Source organism: Durio zibethinus, chromosome 17 (genome assembly GCF_047325235.1).
Source record: "Durio zibethinus cultivar Kanyao isolate XHJ-2024 chromosome 17, ASM4732523v1, whole genome shotgun sequence".
NCBI classification, from domain to species: Eukaryota; Viridiplantae; Streptophyta; class Magnoliopsida; order Malvales; family Malvaceae; genus Durio; species Durio zibethinus.
In genome coordinates, this window is record NC_143178.1 from 11,435,260 (window position 1) to 11,454,757 (window position 19,498).

The 19,498-nt window shown below is 28.1% G+C and overlaps 1 protein-coding gene and 1 pseudogene across 5 annotated transcripts; both read left to right on the forward strand.

The window, feature by feature from the left end:
* The first annotated feature begins 4,706 nt into the window (after positions 1-4,706).
* Positions 4,707-8,835, forward strand: LOC111281947 (AP-3 complex subunit delta pseudogene; annotated as a pseudogene). Of its 4 annotated transcripts, none has more exons than XR_016329212.1 (3): positions 4,707-7,881; positions 8,236-8,393; positions 8,501-8,835. The product of XR_016329212.1 is annotated as an AP-3 complex subunit delta pseudogene, transcript variant X2 (transcript). The 4 variants fall into 4 exon arrangements; XR_016329214.1 differs by having other exon boundaries at positions 8,274-8,393; XR_016329211.1 differs by lacking the exon at positions 8,236-8,393 and having other exon boundaries at positions 8,406-8,835.
* A 4,525-nt stretch (positions 8,836-13,360) lies between these two features.
* LOC111274636 (glycosyltransferase BC10-like) lies at positions 13,361-16,370 on the forward strand. The gene is made up of 2 exons (XM_022859414.2): positions 13,361-14,029; positions 15,732-16,370. Exons 1-2 carry the CDS (start codon positions 13,361-13,363, stop codon positions 16,368-16,370), a joined length of 1,308 nt encoding a protein of 435 aa, XP_022715149.2.
* Positions 16,371-19,498: the final 3,128 nt, after the last annotated feature.

Genomic DNA, 19,498 nt, shown 5'->3' on the forward strand with positions numbered 1-19,498 from the left:
GCTGCATTGTTTAATCTCCAATGGTTAATTATAAATAAGCTTCAACATTTTTTTAATCTTGACGCATTTCAATTTCTCTTCTTACTTTTCTCCCACTATTGAGAACTTTATCCTCCCCTGAAAAGATGCCGCCACTAAAAAATCTTCTATCTACATTAGACAAATTGACATTATATACCACTAACTTATATGAGAGAAAGTGTCTTCCATCAAAGACTTGTAAAAGCTAACAAGTATAACTTGGGATTTTAGATTTAAGTTTTATTATGTTAGAGTTTGATTTAATTTTATGTTAAATTTATTTATTTATATTCTATTAATTTATTAATTGATTATTTAGTAATTTTTATAAATATAATACTCGATTATAATTATAATTTCTCTTGTAATTGTAATTTCATTCAAAAAAAAGTATGATAACCTAAGTTTTAACTCAAGTGATAGATTTTCTCAAAAAATATTATCGGTTAAACTTTTTTTAATACTAAACCTCTCTATTATGATATTATTTTATTTTGGATGACCGATTATTCTATATAATAAAAACAAACTCAACTATTATATGTAAATTATAAGAAAATGAAAAGTTAACTTATAAGATATATTCTTTTGCAAATCAATTTCCAAGCATTAGTAACTTATTGGACAATTCTGTCCATTAATTCATATGGAAAAAAGGTAAAAGTAGTGGGAATTTATTTACTATTAGAGCTCATATTAATGTTAATCTCACATTGTGAAAAGAGGCAACTCTTTGACAGATCCTTTTATCTTCATTTGGATGATAGTGATGTCCACTGAAATGTTGTCTGTTCTTAGCAAACTAATAGCTTCAAAACCAAGGTTTATTTATTAATTGTAGATACATAGAAATTATAAGCAATCTTGATCCTTAAGGAAGAATATATAATGACAGAAATTAGAAACATAAGAGATAATGCTTTCTTGGCTTTCTCCGCAAATCAGGAGTTCTTCAGGCTTTGGTTTGGACGTCTAGGGCAGAGAAGCTGAGTCTAAATCCAAAAAAGGAAAAAAAAAGTATCACTTAATAATCAAAGCGGACATGAAAATGGACAATGGACGCCACCGAGGTTACTCATTTTTTGGCACATGACCCTGGCTTTTGGCCCACTATTTTGTGTCTGGCAATGTGATTTAACTGCTAGCACTCATCAGGTGATTCAAGGTCAAGCATTATCTTAATTTCTCCTTTTTCAGTTCACCAAAAAAATGGTATTTGTTGAGCCAAATTTTGGTCCTGTGTATAAACTGCTTTGATTTTGATGTCTTGTAGTGATATTAGTCTGTGAAGAAAAAGCTTGGTCGACTATCGTAGAAAAGCCAACAAAAGTAAAGTAGAAAGCCAAAACCTTTGCAATTGCCCCATTAAAATCACTTCATAAACAAAAAGCTGTCATTTGCTTGGAATCTGTGTGCCATCTGCCCATGGTGTATCAATTCAGAATGGGATTCTGCCACTTTTGATTCCTAGAATTGGAATATGACCGGACCTGATGTATAATATGATTAATAATTATTCTTTTAAACAAAAGCAAGTTTTGCTAATTAAGGGATTATTCTGGTTTCAAAAATGGCTTTAACAGTATCATACCAAAGCAAGGATTCTGCTATAGCAGTTGCAATTTCATCACCATTTTTAAATATACTTTTAACACTTTCTGCAATATCGATCCATTTATGATATGCTTGTGTTTAGCCATGGGCTCATGAAAATGGGGTTAATTTCCGAAAGTGAGCGTATACAGGGATGGAATTTTACAGGTTCTGGTTAAAATCACCAAAACCATCATCTCTAAACAGTCCATTTCTGAAGGTTCATATATATATATATATATATATTTATATATATATATTTATATATATATATATATATTATATTCCTTAAGTACGTAGCTCAAATATTGATATGTCAAGTACCATATCTAATCATATTCAATTGCACTCTAGATGAGTAAATTAACACAACCTTTCATGATATGATTAGCAAAATAAATCAAATAAATGAAAATAGAAAAGCAGGGTTGATATTTATTATTTTTTATTTATTTGAGTTGCTAATAGGTGAGATTTAATGGCAATGAAAAGGTTTTAGAATTATGAGGTTTTAGGTTTAAGTGATATGGGTTTGATTGTTTTGTTACGTTTTAATTAATTGATTAATTAATGAGGAAGAATTAACTTATACAGTATAAATTTTTAAAAAAATTATATATATTTTTAATTATTAATTTTAATAGATTTAAAAAATAAGATAAACAAACAAAAAAAAAATTTAATCTCATCATTTGGATATAATGACATTAACGGTTAAAAAATATATAAAACAAAAAAAAAGTTACATTGCGTAAATTGATCTTTTTTAATTATTCAATAATATATTATATATGAAAATAATAATTGATTATAATTATATAACTTTCTTTGTATTTGTAATTTCATGACAAGTTAATAAACTCAGTAATTTGGTGAAGATATTTATGAATAATCAGAGTTATGAATTAACAATGTGGTATTTGAACAATATATGGGTTTTGATAATTGAATTCTTTAGTCAATATGGGTAAACATAATTATGAATTATATTTAGTAATAAATAAGATAGTTTGAAATGGTCATTAAAGAAAACCGGTAAGTGTCAAGGCATAATATGTAATTAAATTGATTAGATAGTTGAGATATCAATTGAATTACGGTATAGCGTATAGGATTGCTAAGCAAAAATAATTAAGCATTCCATTTTGCTATAAGAAAAAGAATTTGGAATTAAAAAGGAGCTCACATGTGCTTTATGCAAATTGGGAGCGACAATAAAGAAGAAAGGTCTTTCCACATGGATATAATACGATCATACTTGATAAAAAAATTTCAAAAGAAAATAATCTCATTAATTGTTTTGTTATTATTATGTAAGTGATATTATTTAGGTTGATCTTTTTGTAATTATATGTTTTAATTTATTTAAATTAAAGTTTAAATCAAATACTTTCTTAATCTTATATAATTTTTTAGCAAAACGAAGTATCAAATAATAATTTGAATAAATTGCTTGATAAAATACAAATTCAAACATTTAATTGTGAATTTTTGTTATAAACACTTCACTAAAGTAGTGTTATAATTGAGTGGATAAATATATATTTCATACAAAAAAACAAAAATAAATTTGATATATTATCAATGAATAAATCATATATATATATTGTTAATAATTACATGAATAATATTATTTTATTAATAAATTAAATTATATAATGTCATTTAATAAATTTTTTAAAAATATTAATTTTAAAAATTAATATTTATTTATTAATAAAATAATATCATTTAATTTATTAAAAATATAATTAATTCATATTCAGATAATACATCAAATCTAAATTTAAATAAAAATTTCAAAATACCATCAAAACCTTGATTAAAAAAAATAAACCCAAAATCCACGGTAACAAAAAAAAAAAAAGAAGAAAGAATATAGCTGAAAATATCAGAAGATTTTTTCAACAAAAAACCGCAAAGAAAAAGCTGTAAAAATGCAATTGCAATAGGGAAGAAATTGTGGTTTAGTTCGAGTAGATTTTAGAAGTTAAGAATGTGAGATTTTGCGTTAATTTGAATTTTAAAGAAAGAGTTGCAGAAAGAGAGGGTTTCGACTACCTAAAAGAAAAAAAAAAAAAGAGACCAAGCTACCAACGATTGAGGGAGGCTTGAGAAAACAAATTTCGACTGGAGAAGCACAGAGAACTCCATAGAGGAATAAATAGGGAAATGGGGAGGAAGCCGGCGACACAAGCACAACCATTGACGCCTAAATGAAGAAAGCTTAAAGAGGATGGAGGCGTGACTACAACATATTGTTTGAGAGGTGGGAGGAAAGAAAAATAGGGAAGGATTTGATGATTAGAAGTATAATTAAAATTAATATCAAAATTAGAATGAGTGGGCTTCCCGGTAACGGTAGCCCATTAAGCTTACCAAGGGTTGAAGCTAGAAAGCCAATTAAGCTCAAGGGCTTAGGAAAAAACAAATTTTGGTAAAAACATTTTTTATTAAATAAAAGTAAATAAGTGTGAAATACAAATATACATTTATTAAATAATGTTAATGTCATAAGTAATTTTTAAATTATAATAAAATATTTAATGTAATATTTGAATTTTTAAATTTTTTTGATAAAAATTTTTTAAAATTTTTAATATAGTATCTAAACTATATATCTATTAAATTATTTTTAATTATTTTTTAAGAAAGATTTTGATTCAAATTATTAAAGTTTCTTGATGAAACTTCAAATAGCTTTTAAAATAAAAAATTTTGATATTGACATTTTCACATAATCCAATAAAAAATAATATTCATACTTCTTCTATTTATTAATTAAATTTTTTAGAAAATATATATTTATCAAGAGCTTAAAATTATTACTATTAAGAGGAAATAAAATATTTTTTTTATACTAATTGAATAAAAATTTTCATTCACATTTTTTAACAATTCTTCCGTCATGCAGTGAGTAATTTTTTAGTGAGCAATAAATTTATGATAATAAATCATAAAGTAATAATAGTTATATTAATTTTATTGACAAATACCTTTGATTGGGATTAGGATATTAATCTTTGTTTAAAATTACAACATAAAACAAAACCAGCTTTAAATCCCAACATAAAAACATTGCACAGCATTTTCCCAAGACGCAAACAAGCCAGCTGTGGTTTAACATTTGTATCCAATGAACAAATGCCATCGTCCACTGCCGTTTCTCTATTAAAGTGAAAAAAAAAAAAAAAACCACCGAAAAACAAAGCTCTCTTCCTTCACCCCAAAATTCCCAGAGAATTTCTTTTCTCCCCATCAATCCTTCAACCTAAAAACCTCCTAAATTCCAATGCCACATCCCATCAAATAACCCGAAATTATCAGACCCCGAAATTTTCTTTTCCTCCATACTTTGCAATGTCAGGTCCATCACTCATGGATTCCCTGTTTCAGCGCAGTTTAGAGGACCTAATCAAAGGCCTAAGACAACAACTTATCGGTGAACAAGCTTTCATTTCCAAGGCTCTGGAAGAAATCCGTAAAGAAATAAAATCCACTGACCTCTCAATCAAATCCACAGCTCTCCTCAAACTCTCCTACCTTTCCTCCCTTCACTTCCATGACATGTCGTTTGCAACTTTCCATGCGTTGGAAGTCCTCTCTTCCCCTCGCTTTTCCCACAAAAAAATCGCTTACCATGCAATCTCACTTTCCTTCCATGATTCCACCCCTGTTCTTCTCCTAATAACTAATCATCTGCGCAAGGATCTTACAAGTACCAATGAGTTTGAAGTAAGTTTATCTCTTCGTTGCTTATCTAAAATTGCTAATGTTGATCTTGCTAGAGACTTGACCCCGGAAATTTTCACTTTAATGTCTAGTAATAAACTTTATGTTCGAAAAAAGGCAGTAGCTGTAGTGTTAAGGGTTTTTGAGAAATACCCAGATTCTGTTAGGGTGTGTTTTAAACGTTTAGTTGAAAATTTAGACAATTCTGATCCTCAGATATTGTCTGCTGTTATTGGGGTGTTTTGTGAACTTGCTTGTAAAGATCCCAGATCGTATCTACCGTTGGCGCCTGAGTTTTATAAGATTTTGGTTGATTCCAAAAACAATTGGGTTTTGATTAAGGTGTTGAAGATTTTTGCTAAGTTGGCTCCTTTGGAACCGAGGTTAGCAAAACGGGTTGTTGAGCCGATTTGTGATCATATGAGGAGAACTGGGGCGAAGTCATTGTTGTTTGAGTGTGTTCGGACTGTCGTTACTAGTTTGAGTGAGTATGACTCTGCTGTGAGGCTTGCAGTGGGAAAGGTTCCGGAGTTTTTGGTGGATGAGGATCCGAATCTTAAGTATCTTGGCTTGCAGGTGCTTTCAATTGTAGCACAGAAGCACTTGTGGGCGGTGTCACAGAATAAGGAAGCTGTGATTAAGTCATTGAGTGATGCAGATCCTAATATTAAGATTGAGTCATTGCGTCTTGTGATGGCAATGGTGTCTGAATGTAATGTGACTGAAATTTCCCGAGTTTTGGTCAATTATGCTCTTAAATCTGATCCTGAGTTTTGTAATGAGATTCTTGGTTCTATTTTATCAACTTGTTCCAGAAATGTGTATGAGATTATTGTTGACTTTGATTGGTATGTATCACTTCTAGGGGAGATGTCCAGAATCCCACATTGCCATAAGGGAGAAGAAATTGAAAATCAGCTAATTGATATTGGTATCAGGGTCAAGGATGTTAGGCTAGAACTTGTTGGTGTCAGTCGTGATCTGCTCATTGATCCTGCTTTACTTGGAAATTTTTTCTTGCATAGGGTATTATGTGCTGCTTCTTGGGCATCTGGAGAATATGTTAAGTTTTCAAGGAACCCATTAGAACTTATGGAAGCACTATTACAACCTCGCACTAGATTGTTGCCGCCATCTATTAGGGCAATTTATATTCAGTCTGCCTTTAAAGTGTTAGTTTTTTGCCTACATACTTACCTTATGCAAAGGGGAAGCACTTTTTCCTCTACATCTCCAGATAATTTGCCTTCAGTAGTTTCAGCATCTGTGTCTGATGAATCATTTGACAATCTGTCGGTTGAAAATGGTGTAGATGCAACTGTTACACATGGCCAGATATGTACCCCTGCTTTTATCACCAATGAATCTATTGTAAACCTATTGAATATGGTTGAATTGGCTTTGGGTCCACTAGTTGGAAGCCATGATGTGGAAGTACAAGAGAGAGCACGGAATGTGCTTGGTTTTGTTGATTTGACAAAACTAAAATTTCTTAATTATTCAGTTCAAGAGGAAAATGATTCAGAGGGAAAAGGACTGGGAGCTTTCAATATCATTGAACTGATGCATGATGCCTTTTCCAAGGAGCTCGGTCCCATTTCTTTAAGCGCTCAGGGAAATGTTTCTCTGCCAGATGGGTTAATACTTAAGGAGAACCTTGGTGACTTGGAAATGATCTGTTGTGATATTGAACTACCTTCATCAAACCCATTTTCTTTTGGAAGTCCTTGTGAGGAGAAGGATGGTGTTTCTTTCTCTAACCTTCAAATCAAAGAAGACTCTGAACAATCAAATGAGTCCACATCTCTGTTAGCTGAGCATCGTAAGCGGCATGGGTTGTATTATCTTCCTTTGGGGAAGAGTGAAATAATTTCAAATGATTATCCTCCTGCCAATGACCCCACGTTACAGGGTAATATCAATGGTAATGCTGTTGATCTTGTTAAAATTACAGAGGAATCACTTGTCCCAAAGAGAAAACCAAGTCATGCCAAGCCTAGGCCTGTGGTGGTGAAATTGGATGAAGTAGATCAGAAACCTGTTGCATTGAAGAGGTCTGAGTCTAAGGATGATTCACTTTCAGGAGCTGTACGTGATATTCTTTTTGTTAGTGAAGATATGGTACCTACTTCATCACAAAGCAACCTTTCCGATAAGTCATCTAGCAAGAGAAAAGGGAAGGAAAAACAACATACAGCTCCTCATGTGGAATCAAAAGAAAATTTAGTTGACGATGGAAATCCCAGTTCAAGAAGGAGAAAGCACCGTAGTCATGGTAAAGAGAGAAGACATAGAAGTCCAAGGAAGAAGACTGCTGAGGAAAGAGAAGGTCAGAAAGAAAAAGAGAAGAGTAGTCATCGCCATGGCAGGCATAAATCTGGACAAAGAGCTGAAGAGCCTTTGAATGTTTCTGCACAAACACCTGTGATTCCAGATTTCCTTTTATAGCAATAATTTTTTTATCCTATAATCATAAACTGCTTGAGAGAAACTGGCTGATAATATCCCCTGTATTCTGCCTTCTTGCATACAAAGGTTAGTTCTGCTGTAAATTTATATTCTCTGTTTTTGTTTCTTGTTTGCGGTTTAATAGAAATTTTAACGCTGCTGTTGGTTTTAGACGATACTCACTTGAAATTCAATTTTGTGAAGTAAAGTTTCAATTTCGAAACATTCTATCCCCTCAGATCTAAAATGAATATCTTTTCTATATGTTTACGTTATTGTATTATTTTGCTTGAACTTTCCTTTTCTTGCAACCTCATCGCGAGTACTAGGTCATCAGGATATAATATCTACATCTTTGTGCATGTACTTTATGTTAGATGTTGAAATCATCAGCATCATAATTAACATTATTCAATAAACGAATTATGGTTTACTCACCAGGATATAATATCTACATGCTGTGCATATACTTGTCTTAGATGTGGAAATCATCAGCATCATTGTCACATTATTCAGTCAACAAGATGGGCTTTATCGACTCAATGCAACAGATATAGTTTACGTTACCTTATAGTGGGTCGCATGCTAACAATCTAAAGGTTTCATTTAAGGTTACCGCTGATATTTTCTATGATAATGTTGAGGACTTCATATTGAAATTGTGGTGTTTTTGCTCTCCCATTACCTCCCTTGCATGGGACGTCAGTTAGGCTCACCCTGCTGGTTTTGCTGGAATGTTACAACTTGGTTGGAACAGAACTCTGAAGGGGAATCAAGTGGCAGCGTAATGCCCAATCCAATCCGCTTTCTCAGTTATAATTAAAAAATTATGTTGCTCCAAAATAAAATTTAGCTCATCTTTTGGAAGCTGCTAATAGTTTGTTGTAGGAATCAACTGGTTGAGGTTAGTTTAGCAGCATGACTTTTGTTATTGCAATTATTTTGTCACATTTTCTTGCGTACAATGTTGAATTTCAGATATTGTTAACATTCTCATGGAAAGAATTTCATTTAGCGTATCCTGAAGCATTTAAACTGTCTGTTGAGATCTGTGGATGTTTGCTGTTGGAAACAAACCCCTCGTGTCATTCCTGTAGTATAACCTTATATGCATGCATGCATCGGAAAAAGTCATGCATACAAATATATAATGGAATCTGTTGCATTTTCTTTATAATGGCAAAAGAATAAGAAAGTGGAATTCTATCCTAATTTACATCTTTTTATTATGCTATAAAAGATTGTTAATTACCTTATAATCTTTGGCAAAAGGGTTGAGTCTTATAACTTGAACTTAAGATCTTAACTTCACCTGCAGACTCACCTTTGGATTTATTAGCATGACATTGGAGCTGAAATTTGGAAGACGTAGGTTCGAATGAATTTATACGTGTAAATATAAGGGTAGAGGATTCAAGAATGTATTAAGAACTAAAAACATAAAAACTTTTAACTTCACATCTTGTCTAAGTTACCACATGACATTATCTAATTATATTATCTTCACTTATACATATGATGTTTTAAAAAGAAATACAATTACCATATTGTCCATCTTTAATTAGACAACCAAAAATAAGTTGAGAAAATTCAGGAAGTTTGACGTTAATAAGTCTAAAAGCTATATATAAATGATCAATTTTGATTTGAATTACATTAAAAACTAAGTCATAGTTTAGATATTTCTTAATTAAAAATTTAATATGTTGCTGGTAATACAAATTATCACTTCATATGCAATTTACTAATTTAAATATGTTATTGATGATATCAAATAAATTAATTTTGTGTTTGAATTCGTTAAACTTTGTGCCTATGATTTACGTACAAATTAAGGCATACGATATCCTTTGGATGTGTATTCCATTCCATCTCAACTTTCGTTTCAATGTTTTACTATAGATTACATAAAAAAAACAAAACGTTAAATATAAAAATAATCTTTGAATTATATATTTTTTTGTTAATTTAATATCTAAAGACATAAAATTATTATATTGATACTTAAACTTTTATTCTATTATTATGTTAGTACCTGAGATTGATGTCATTAATTAATTTTTTTAACGTGATATGAATATTCAATAAAATGTTAATATGTATTAAAGAAGTTCAGTCAATGTCACATCATCAATATCATTTCATAAAAAAAAAATTTCAATTTTTTTTTAAAATACTAAAAATTAAAAAAATACTAAATCTAAAAAATTTTTTAAAAAATTTTAGATATTGTAAAAGATTTCAAAAATTTCAAAAAAAAAAAAAAAAATTCTAATTTTTTTTTAAATTTTTAAAAAATTTTAAAAAATTTTAAAATTTAGAAAAAGTTGAAAATTGTAAATATTTTTATAAATTATAAAAATTATGATAATTTTAAAAATTAAAAAAATTCTAAAACATTTAATAAACAATCCAAAAAATTTTAAAAAATGAGAATTTTAATCAAAATTAAAATTTATTAAAGTTTAAAAACATAGAAAAACTTAAAAACTGAAAACTAAATAAAAAATGAAATTTTTGAAAAATTTTGAAAATTAAAAAAATATAAAAATTTTTGAAAAATTATAAAAATTTTAAAAAATATTTAAATAAATAAATAATTTCAAAAATTTGAAACATTCTAAAAAAATTAAAATTTTCATAAAATAAAAAATTCAAAAAAATTAAAAATTTAAATTTTAAAAAATATAAAAAATTAAAATTATATGATTCAAAAAATATGAAAATATTTCAGAATTTAAAAAAATTTTTATATTTTTTCAAATAATTTAGATTTTTTATTTTAACTATTTTTAAATTTTGTAAATGTTTTGAATTTTAAGAAATTTTTTTTAAATCTTCATTTTTTTTGAATTTTTAGAAAATTTTTAAAAATTTTAGGAATTTTTTAAAATTTCAAGAGTTTTTGAAAATTTTTAAGATTCATAATTTTTTAAGAATTTTTTTAAATTTTTTTTGAATTTTTTAAAAAATTAAAAATTTTATAAAATTTTAAATATCTTTTAGAATCTTTTTGAAAATTTGTTTTAATGATGATATGTCATTTATGATGTAGCGCTAACTAATTTTTTTTTTTTTATACATGTTAACATGATGACTAATAATATTAGTTTAAGGTACTAACGTAATAACGGAATGAAAATTTATATATCAATTCGACAATTTTAGTTTTTAAATATTAATGTGATAAAAAATATATAATTTAGAAGTCAATTTTTTATTTAACTCCAAAAAAAAAAAAAGGTTTAGGTTCTTTGTAACCTGTGTCTTGTAGCAAATTTTCAGTTTCTGTCCCACGGAGGCAAAGGCAATGGGAAGTGAAACTCAAAAAAAAAAAAAAAAAAAGCTATATTTTTGCCAACCTTATAAGTTCCCATTTGCATTTAGCTGATCATTTTCATGATGTGTCCTTCGTTATTGATTTGTCCCTAGGAATTACATTTCATTCCAATTCCCATTTACATATAGCTTCATCTCTTCTCATTTAATTAATTTTATCCTTGCAATCCTCACTACTACAACCACCACCAACCTTTTTGCCGCACGACATGGATGGTGGCGAGCATCGTTTGTTCCGATCATTTGAGAATGTTCCCTAAAATTGCTACTTTGTCTGTCATTGACCTACCGTCACAAATTGTACTATACTTGACCAAGACTACATGTTATCCCACATCAGTTGTTAAAGATCATTTGGAAGTTTCAAAAATAAAATATCTTTTCCAATTAGTAAGATTTTTTTTTTCTGAAGAAAAATAGAAGGGTTTGAATTAGCTAAAACAGCATATATAGCTCCATTTCAAGAATCAAGATCTAATCAAAGCAAAATTATAAAAGAATAACTTGCTTATGTATAGCTAATTATAACTTGATAGCTAGGGAAAGGTTGTTTTTTTTTTTTTTTATTATTATTATTATAAAAGACACGGTGATGGTAGTTTGGCTCCTCCAAGTCGTTAACTGTTTAGAAAACTAAATATGATAGGAATATAACATATATGTCTACTTTTTTGTTATTATAATTAAAATTAGTGTATAATATATAAGAAGTAGAAGTTTGTGTAATTTTTTTTCTGATGAAAAAGAACATTTTATTGGTTTTATATCTAAAATCCCACTATAAATTTAAAGAAAGCAATTCAATATAAATAAATTTCTTTTTTATTTATCACGTTAATTTTATTATAAATTAATTATTTTTATTACAGCATGTGTGTAATATATAAAAATTATAAATATAATAATCAAGCTATTCTTATGATCAATTACATGAAAAAATCATATAAATATCCAAAATAACTTATTTTTCTTAAATCTTTTTTCTGGTTAAAATATTTAACATGATTATGATAAGAAATATTGAGGAAATTAATTAATATAATATTTTAATAATTAACTTAAACTTCTTCATCCATAATCAATCTGAAGGGAATCCTATTGTAAATGAAAAAGAAAAAGAAAACTGCAATGAAATACTATAGGGGAGAGATAAATTCATAAAACAGAAAAAAAAAAAAAAGAATAGATATATTCAGAAGCATTAACATATCAAACGAGAGTCGATCATCAAAGGAGATAATAACATATAAATTTTTTTTTTGGGTGCAAATCAAGGAGATAATCTGGGAATAAATTCAGTCAGGGGAAAATATAAGTAAGGTATGGAAATCTAATGACTTTTTCAATTTTTTTCGTTCCATATTTTTTTATTATTATTTTTTCATATGTAGTTTGCAAACCAATAATTTCTGTTCCACATTCCAACTTTTCTTGCGTCAATCAATCATTCCAAATTCCATGTTCTTGTTTATTATATCAAAACGATTTTTTTAGTAAAATTTTTCTATCAAAAGAATACTTTGAAAACTTTATATATAGAAAAAATTTTCAAACAATAAAGTATAGATTTGTTCTGAAGTCTAAACAAGCAAAACAATCTTTCAAAATTTTTAGTTTTATTCTCACAAAAGAATAAATTATGCATTTTATAACTATGAACAGAGATAAAAATGTATTAATTGTTTATAAATAATTGTAGGTTGCAAAAGATGATAAAAAGAAGCCTAAACAAAAATGAAATTAATTAAATATGACTTTGATTTTCGTAAAATTCTAGTTGCACTTATTAAAATTTTCTATTCTTATTATTTTTATATTCTTTTGTATGATATATATATGTATTTAATTAAAAATAAAATTGAATCCGATTCTATAAGTATACACATATAGATATGATCATGTCACGAAATATATATATATATTTATTTTTAATAAAATTATATAAAATTTTATTAAAATTTTAAATTGTATATTTTTTGTGCTATTTTCATATTAATTTTGGAGAAGAAAGCAAGTTTACTTTTGTAGTTGTAACTCAAAAGAATTTGTCCCACTCAGACTCTCTCTATCTCTCTCATATTAACAGCAAAAGATAAACTTCATTTTTTCACCAATAAAACAATATCCCTCTCCTTATAAAACAGTAAAACACCCCCAATTAGAAGGTAAAAAGAGAGAAAAAGAAACAGCTGATCTCAATCCCTCTTCCTCATTGGCAATGAAGAATATGGTGGAGCAGCACCGTCCACAAATATCCACCACCAAGCTTCTCAATGCACATAATCAATTCAATGATATTGTTTTCCGTTTTCTTCTCTTTGGTTTTGGTTTAGGCTTGGGGATCACTATCGGTTTCTTCTATTTCAAAGATAGTTTCATGGATTTCCAACTCGACCAATTCTCCGTTTCCCGTGTTTCGGTTCTCATTAATCCTCCTCCGCCACCTCCACCGCCACCACCACCTCCATCTCTTCCCTCCATTTCCAATCAAACTAAGAGCCATGTCGAAAATCGCATGTCGGCTATTGTGATTGAACCATCCTCTCCGATTGCACAACATCCTGCACCAACTTCGTCGATCGACACCGTTTCAATCCGAACCAGGGATTACATAAAAGAATTTTTTGAACCGCCGGAGACTATGCATAATATGACGGATGAGGAGTTGTTTTGGAGGGCGTCCTTGGTTCCGAAAATCCAAGAATTCCCAATCAAACGAGTGCCCAAAGTTGCATTTTTGTTTTTGACGAGAGGAAAAGTAGTATTAGCTCCACTTTGGGAGAAATTCTTTCAAGGACACCAAGGCTTTTACTCCATTTACGTCCATTCTCATCCTTCTTTCAATCAAACAGTGCCCAAGAGTTCGGTGTTTTATGACCGCCGGATTCCTAGTAAGGTCAGTTCATCACAAATTTCCATATTCATTTAAATCATTTTGCATAGCTAATTAACCTTGGATATTACTACTTTCACTGTGCAATTATTTTTCAACCATTTTTATACTACTTAATTTGTTAAGTTAATATTCTCTCTTTTTTTTTTTCTTTTTTTTTTTTTTTTTTCTAAATAACAGTTTTTAGCGTAGATGATAATAAATTTGGGAATGAAAATGTTGAAAAAATTGTGATTTAGGCTATGATTACATTATTTTCGTCGCATCAAAAAAGGCAAAATCATAAAACGAATATTTTGATAAGATTACATAAAACCTTAATTAGCATGATATAGATTTTACAGTAAAAGGAAAAAAAAAAAAGGAACTTTTGTTTTGATGCTGCATTAAACAACGGTCGTTTATTATAGTAGTAATATGACGATTGTCTAATGTAAAACCAACTTCAAAAGAAAGAATAAAAATTAACAGCTCAAATTAATATGGCAAAAAAAAAAAAAAACAGCTGAAATTAAGAGCATATTATTGATGCTTTATGGTCCGTTATGAGGTTGGTAACAAGAATTTGAGGCCAATCAAAACTGTGAAAATAAATGCTATATATGAACTGTTATTTTCTGGAATATTTCGATTAGGGGCTCTTGCCTAGCATAATTCTTCTAACTCTTCTAATAATTATATATTATAATTTATATATGTAAATGCGAATATTTTCTACCTAAATAATAATTGATATTCAATAATATTATGTTTGAGAAGATGAATTTGAGAAAATAGATATGAATTTAATTTGTTACATAAATTATGAAAAATGTACACACCATATAGAAATTACTTAAGATTTAATATATTTATATATATGAAAGAATATAAAAAGATGAAATTCAAATTTATAATATTTTTAAATATTTCAATTTTATCATTAAAGAGAAATTTAATAAATAAAAATAATTATGAAAGTCATATTTACATTTGCTTTATTACATAATTTATATTAAATTCAAAATTAAAATCTATTTTTTAAAAAATTCAAGTCATCGAATGCAACTTAATTATAATTTATTATAATTTAATATTATTAGATAAAATTAACATGTATAAATTATTATTCAAATAAAAATTTATCAACTATAGCAATTCAATATAAACAATAACACTCTTATCAAAAAGAGATTACGAGCTAGTTTCTTTTATCATTTTAAAGAAATTATAATTACTAGTATGAATCAAACTTCTTTTATGAAACTAGTTCAATCTAATTAGAACTCTTTCTTCTTTATAATATAATTTATATATTTAGTAATTAATAATTATATATAAATATAATAGTCAATATTCTTGTTATCTGTTGAATTGTTGGATAATTTAACATTTCTTTTTAACCATTAACTGGAATGCTTGTTTGTGTGTGTGTATGTGTGTGTGTGTGTTTTTTTTTTCTCTTTTAGAAGAATATTCATGCATTGCTTTGATTCTACTCCTTTTCCAACTAATAACAGCTGATCTTTTTCTTCTACGTACACAGAATCCTCCTTTTCTCACGTTCTAGCTCCATTTTCTTACATTCCTTTCTTCATTCTTTGAACCATTTATTTGCATGCTTGCAGTTGCAATTGCAATTGCAAACATACACATCTCAAGCATTATATTGTTTGGCCTTGCATCTTTAATACTAACAGTGTTTTTTGAGCATGAATTAATGTAGAACGTGAGATGGGGAGAAATGAATATGGTGGAAGCAGAACGCCGGCTATTAGCAAATGCTTTGCTTGATATCTCCAATGAACGTTTCGTGCTTCTTTCAGAATCATGTATTCCTCTCTTCAATTTTTCTACTGTTTATGATTATCTCATAAATTCGAACAAATCTTTTGTGGAGACATATGATTTACCAGGGCCAGTAGGTCGTGGTAGATACAATGAGCAGATGGAACCTGTGGTTAACATTGAGCAATGGCGAAAGGGCTCTCAATGGTTTCAGATTGATCGATTTCTTGCCATTGAGGTAATCTCGGACCGAACATATTTTCCCGTATTCTGGAATTATTGCAAAGATGCATGTTATGGGGACGAGCATTACTTGCCAACATTTGTTAGTATGAAATTTTCGGAGAGAAATTCAAATAGAACTTTGACATATGTGGATTGGTCCAAGGGAGGACCTCATCCATATAGCTTTCTTAGAGAGGATGTCACCCAAGAGCTTCTGGACAAGTTAAGAAATTCCAACCGTTGTGATTATAATGGAAGAGAAACCGACATTTGCTACTTGTTTGCAAGGAAGTTTTCAGCAAATGCTTTAGATAGGTTGTTGAGATTTGCTTCAATTGTCATCAACATTTAGTTTGTTCAATTTCTACTTTGTATAGTTAAAAATCTTTGTCGACTATTCATTAATTTGCACATCTAGACCAAAAAATTTAGGGCATCATATAAGAATATCTTGCTTTCCTTTTTTTTTTTTTTTGACATTTGATGGCTAATCTTTTCTATGAGCGGGGTATAAATATATTACTCATATGTTGCATTACATCTTATTCCATAATATAGGCTTGTTAACAAATAGTTCTACAACTTATAAGTAATATTTTTAAGAGAAATTATATATTGTTAATAGAGTTTTTTAACTTCATAAATGAAGTTAATAAGATGACACATGTCTCTATTTTTTAGATTAACTTTTTTTTAAAAAATATATATATACTAAAAGGTATGTGTAACTCTATTTTTAATGTAATTGGGTTAAAAATGTTACAAATTGTATTTATATTTGTATTTATAAAGTTACAAATTGTTGGGTTAAAAAAGATAGAAACATATCACCTACAGTTGTTGTTGTATAATTAATTACTCAAAATTAAACATTATGTAGGGTTTATAAAAATTTTTTATAGAACCATATTTTAAAGTGATAAATTCTTATATAATTTTTTGCTGTGATTAATTAATTATAGGATTATAATATAGATATTATAAGGGAAACACTTCCAAAAAGGACATCAAGATTTTTGCCCTATTTACAAGGCATATGGGGCGTTATTGCTAATATGGTGCAAAAATTTTGGATTTGTCTCCTTTCTCCACACTTTTCTTTCATTTACTTCACCTTTAATTACTATTTATATGTTTCATTATCTAAAAATGAAGTATTATCGATAAATATTTTCATTTTTCATTGATAATAATATTATCGATAAATATTCTAGAAAAAAAATCCTAGAATACTTAAAAATGCTCATGACGAGATGGATAAAGTCATTGGTAGAAACCCAAGGCTTGAAAAATCTAACATTTAAGGAAATCACCAAGAACAGAAAGCAACAAATCGAAATGTAGCAATCAATAAACAAAAGCTAAACAAAATCAAAACTGAAATAAAATAAACAAAAAAAAAGCTCATGACGAGATGGATAAAGTCATTGGTAGAAACCCAAGGCTTGAAAAATCTAACATTTAAGGAAATCACCAAGAACAGAAAGCAACAAATCGAAATGTAGCAATCAATAAACAAAAGCTAAACAAAATCAAAACTGAAATAAAATAAACAAAAAAAGCATTAAGAATAGATTGAGGAGGAGGATAGAAAAATTACCGAAAAGAGGAAAAGGGGCAGAGAGGGATGCGGGAATAGATCATTGGAAGGCATTGGATGTTCGATCATCAAAAGGTATCAGGAATAGATGTTACAGCGACCACAAGGAAGGACGAGAGTGATAAGAGCAGTAGTGGTCGAGGAGAGACAATGTGATGGGGGGAAAATGTTTGGGATTTTAGATTTAGGCTATGGATGGTGAGATTGAAAATAGTAATAAAAGTTATTATAATTACGATTGAAAAAAAAAGTTACTATAATTATGATTGAAAAAAAATTCAATAAAAAATTTATGTTGAATGGACCTCATTGGAGTTGACATTTGAATTCAACTACTAATGTGATGAGAGTGAAAATAGTAATAAAAGTTATTGCAAATGAGATTAAAAATAAATTATTGTAACTATGATTGGAAAAAAAAGTTATTGTATCTATGATTGAAAAAAAATTTCAATGAAAAACTTATACTGAATGGACGTCATTGGAATTAGCATTTAAATTCAACTACTAGTGCCAAAAGTGTGGTGGAATCCAAACCTAAATTTAAAGTATAAATTCCATTGGTAAAAAATGTACAATTGTTACTGCAAATTTTATTTTCACAAATTATTGCTTTTAAATTTAATTTTTTGCACAAAATTAATTATTGATGAAAAATTTTGTTAGTAGTCTATTAGGAAATAGTTGATCGATAGATTATTGAAAGATTTTTCAGTTGATAATTCTCGTGCTAATTTTTTAAGTTCCCTCAAAATATTTACTTATGGATTATCAACTGAAAATTTTTCACCTATAATTTTTGTCGATAATCCATCGATAATCCTTATGGTAGTTCTTTATTTTATTTCATCAGTAATTACTTATGAAAAAGTTTTATTTGAATTAAATAAATTTTTGGTAGTGTTTAAGAATTAGGGTTCATAATTTGTGGTTAAGTTCAATGCAAGTGAATGGAAATGGCAGATGCAGAGAATTTTGAAAAAATATTGACAAGAAGATCCATGAGTGTGGATCTATTTACATTAATGTAACTTTTACACTTTTTTTATTTTGTGATCAAAATTAAATTCATAACTAATTTGAATCAAAATAATATTTTGAATCTTAGTAGTTTTGATTCAATAACTAAAAAAATGTAAAAGTTATATTAGTATAAATAGATATTTCATCAAGTAGTTACACTTAAGTTATCATACCTATTTAAAACTATACACAACAACGTTTTCTAAATAAATTGAATTTTAAATATTTTTTAGATAAAATCATTTTACAATACATTAATTTAGAATAAAAACAATTTGAGATGTATTGTTTTGGTTATTACCTTTTATAATAAAATTTTAACTACTAAAAACAATGAGATTGAGGAAATAAATATAAGAGGTGAACAATAGTTTTTCCTTTTTTTAGGTTTAAGGAGTTTTTTAAAAAATTAGAGGTACAAAATAAGTTAAAACCATAATCAAACTTAATTATACACACCAGTCAACAAACTAAAACTTAATTAGACAATTTCAACATAAAATTGAAAAAAATCATATATAGTGAAATTTTAACTTAAGATTTCACGATTCTAAAGCCTTTTTTTATCACTAATTAAGCCAAGACTTGATCTTTTAAATAAGAGAATACATGCATCTAACATTAAGATAAGTGCTTTGACTTGCCCAACAATAAAATCAAAGAATAAAATTGAAGAAAAAATTACTCTTATTAGGGTAAAGCAAACAGTTGAGTTGGTTTTTTTAGTAGGTTAATTTCAAAAACTAACTTAACTGATTTAATTTTAAGAATAACCAAATCGATTGACTAAATGTTAGGTAATCAAAATTAATCGAACATATTTAATTCGATTAGCTTAGTTGATTATATCTATTTGT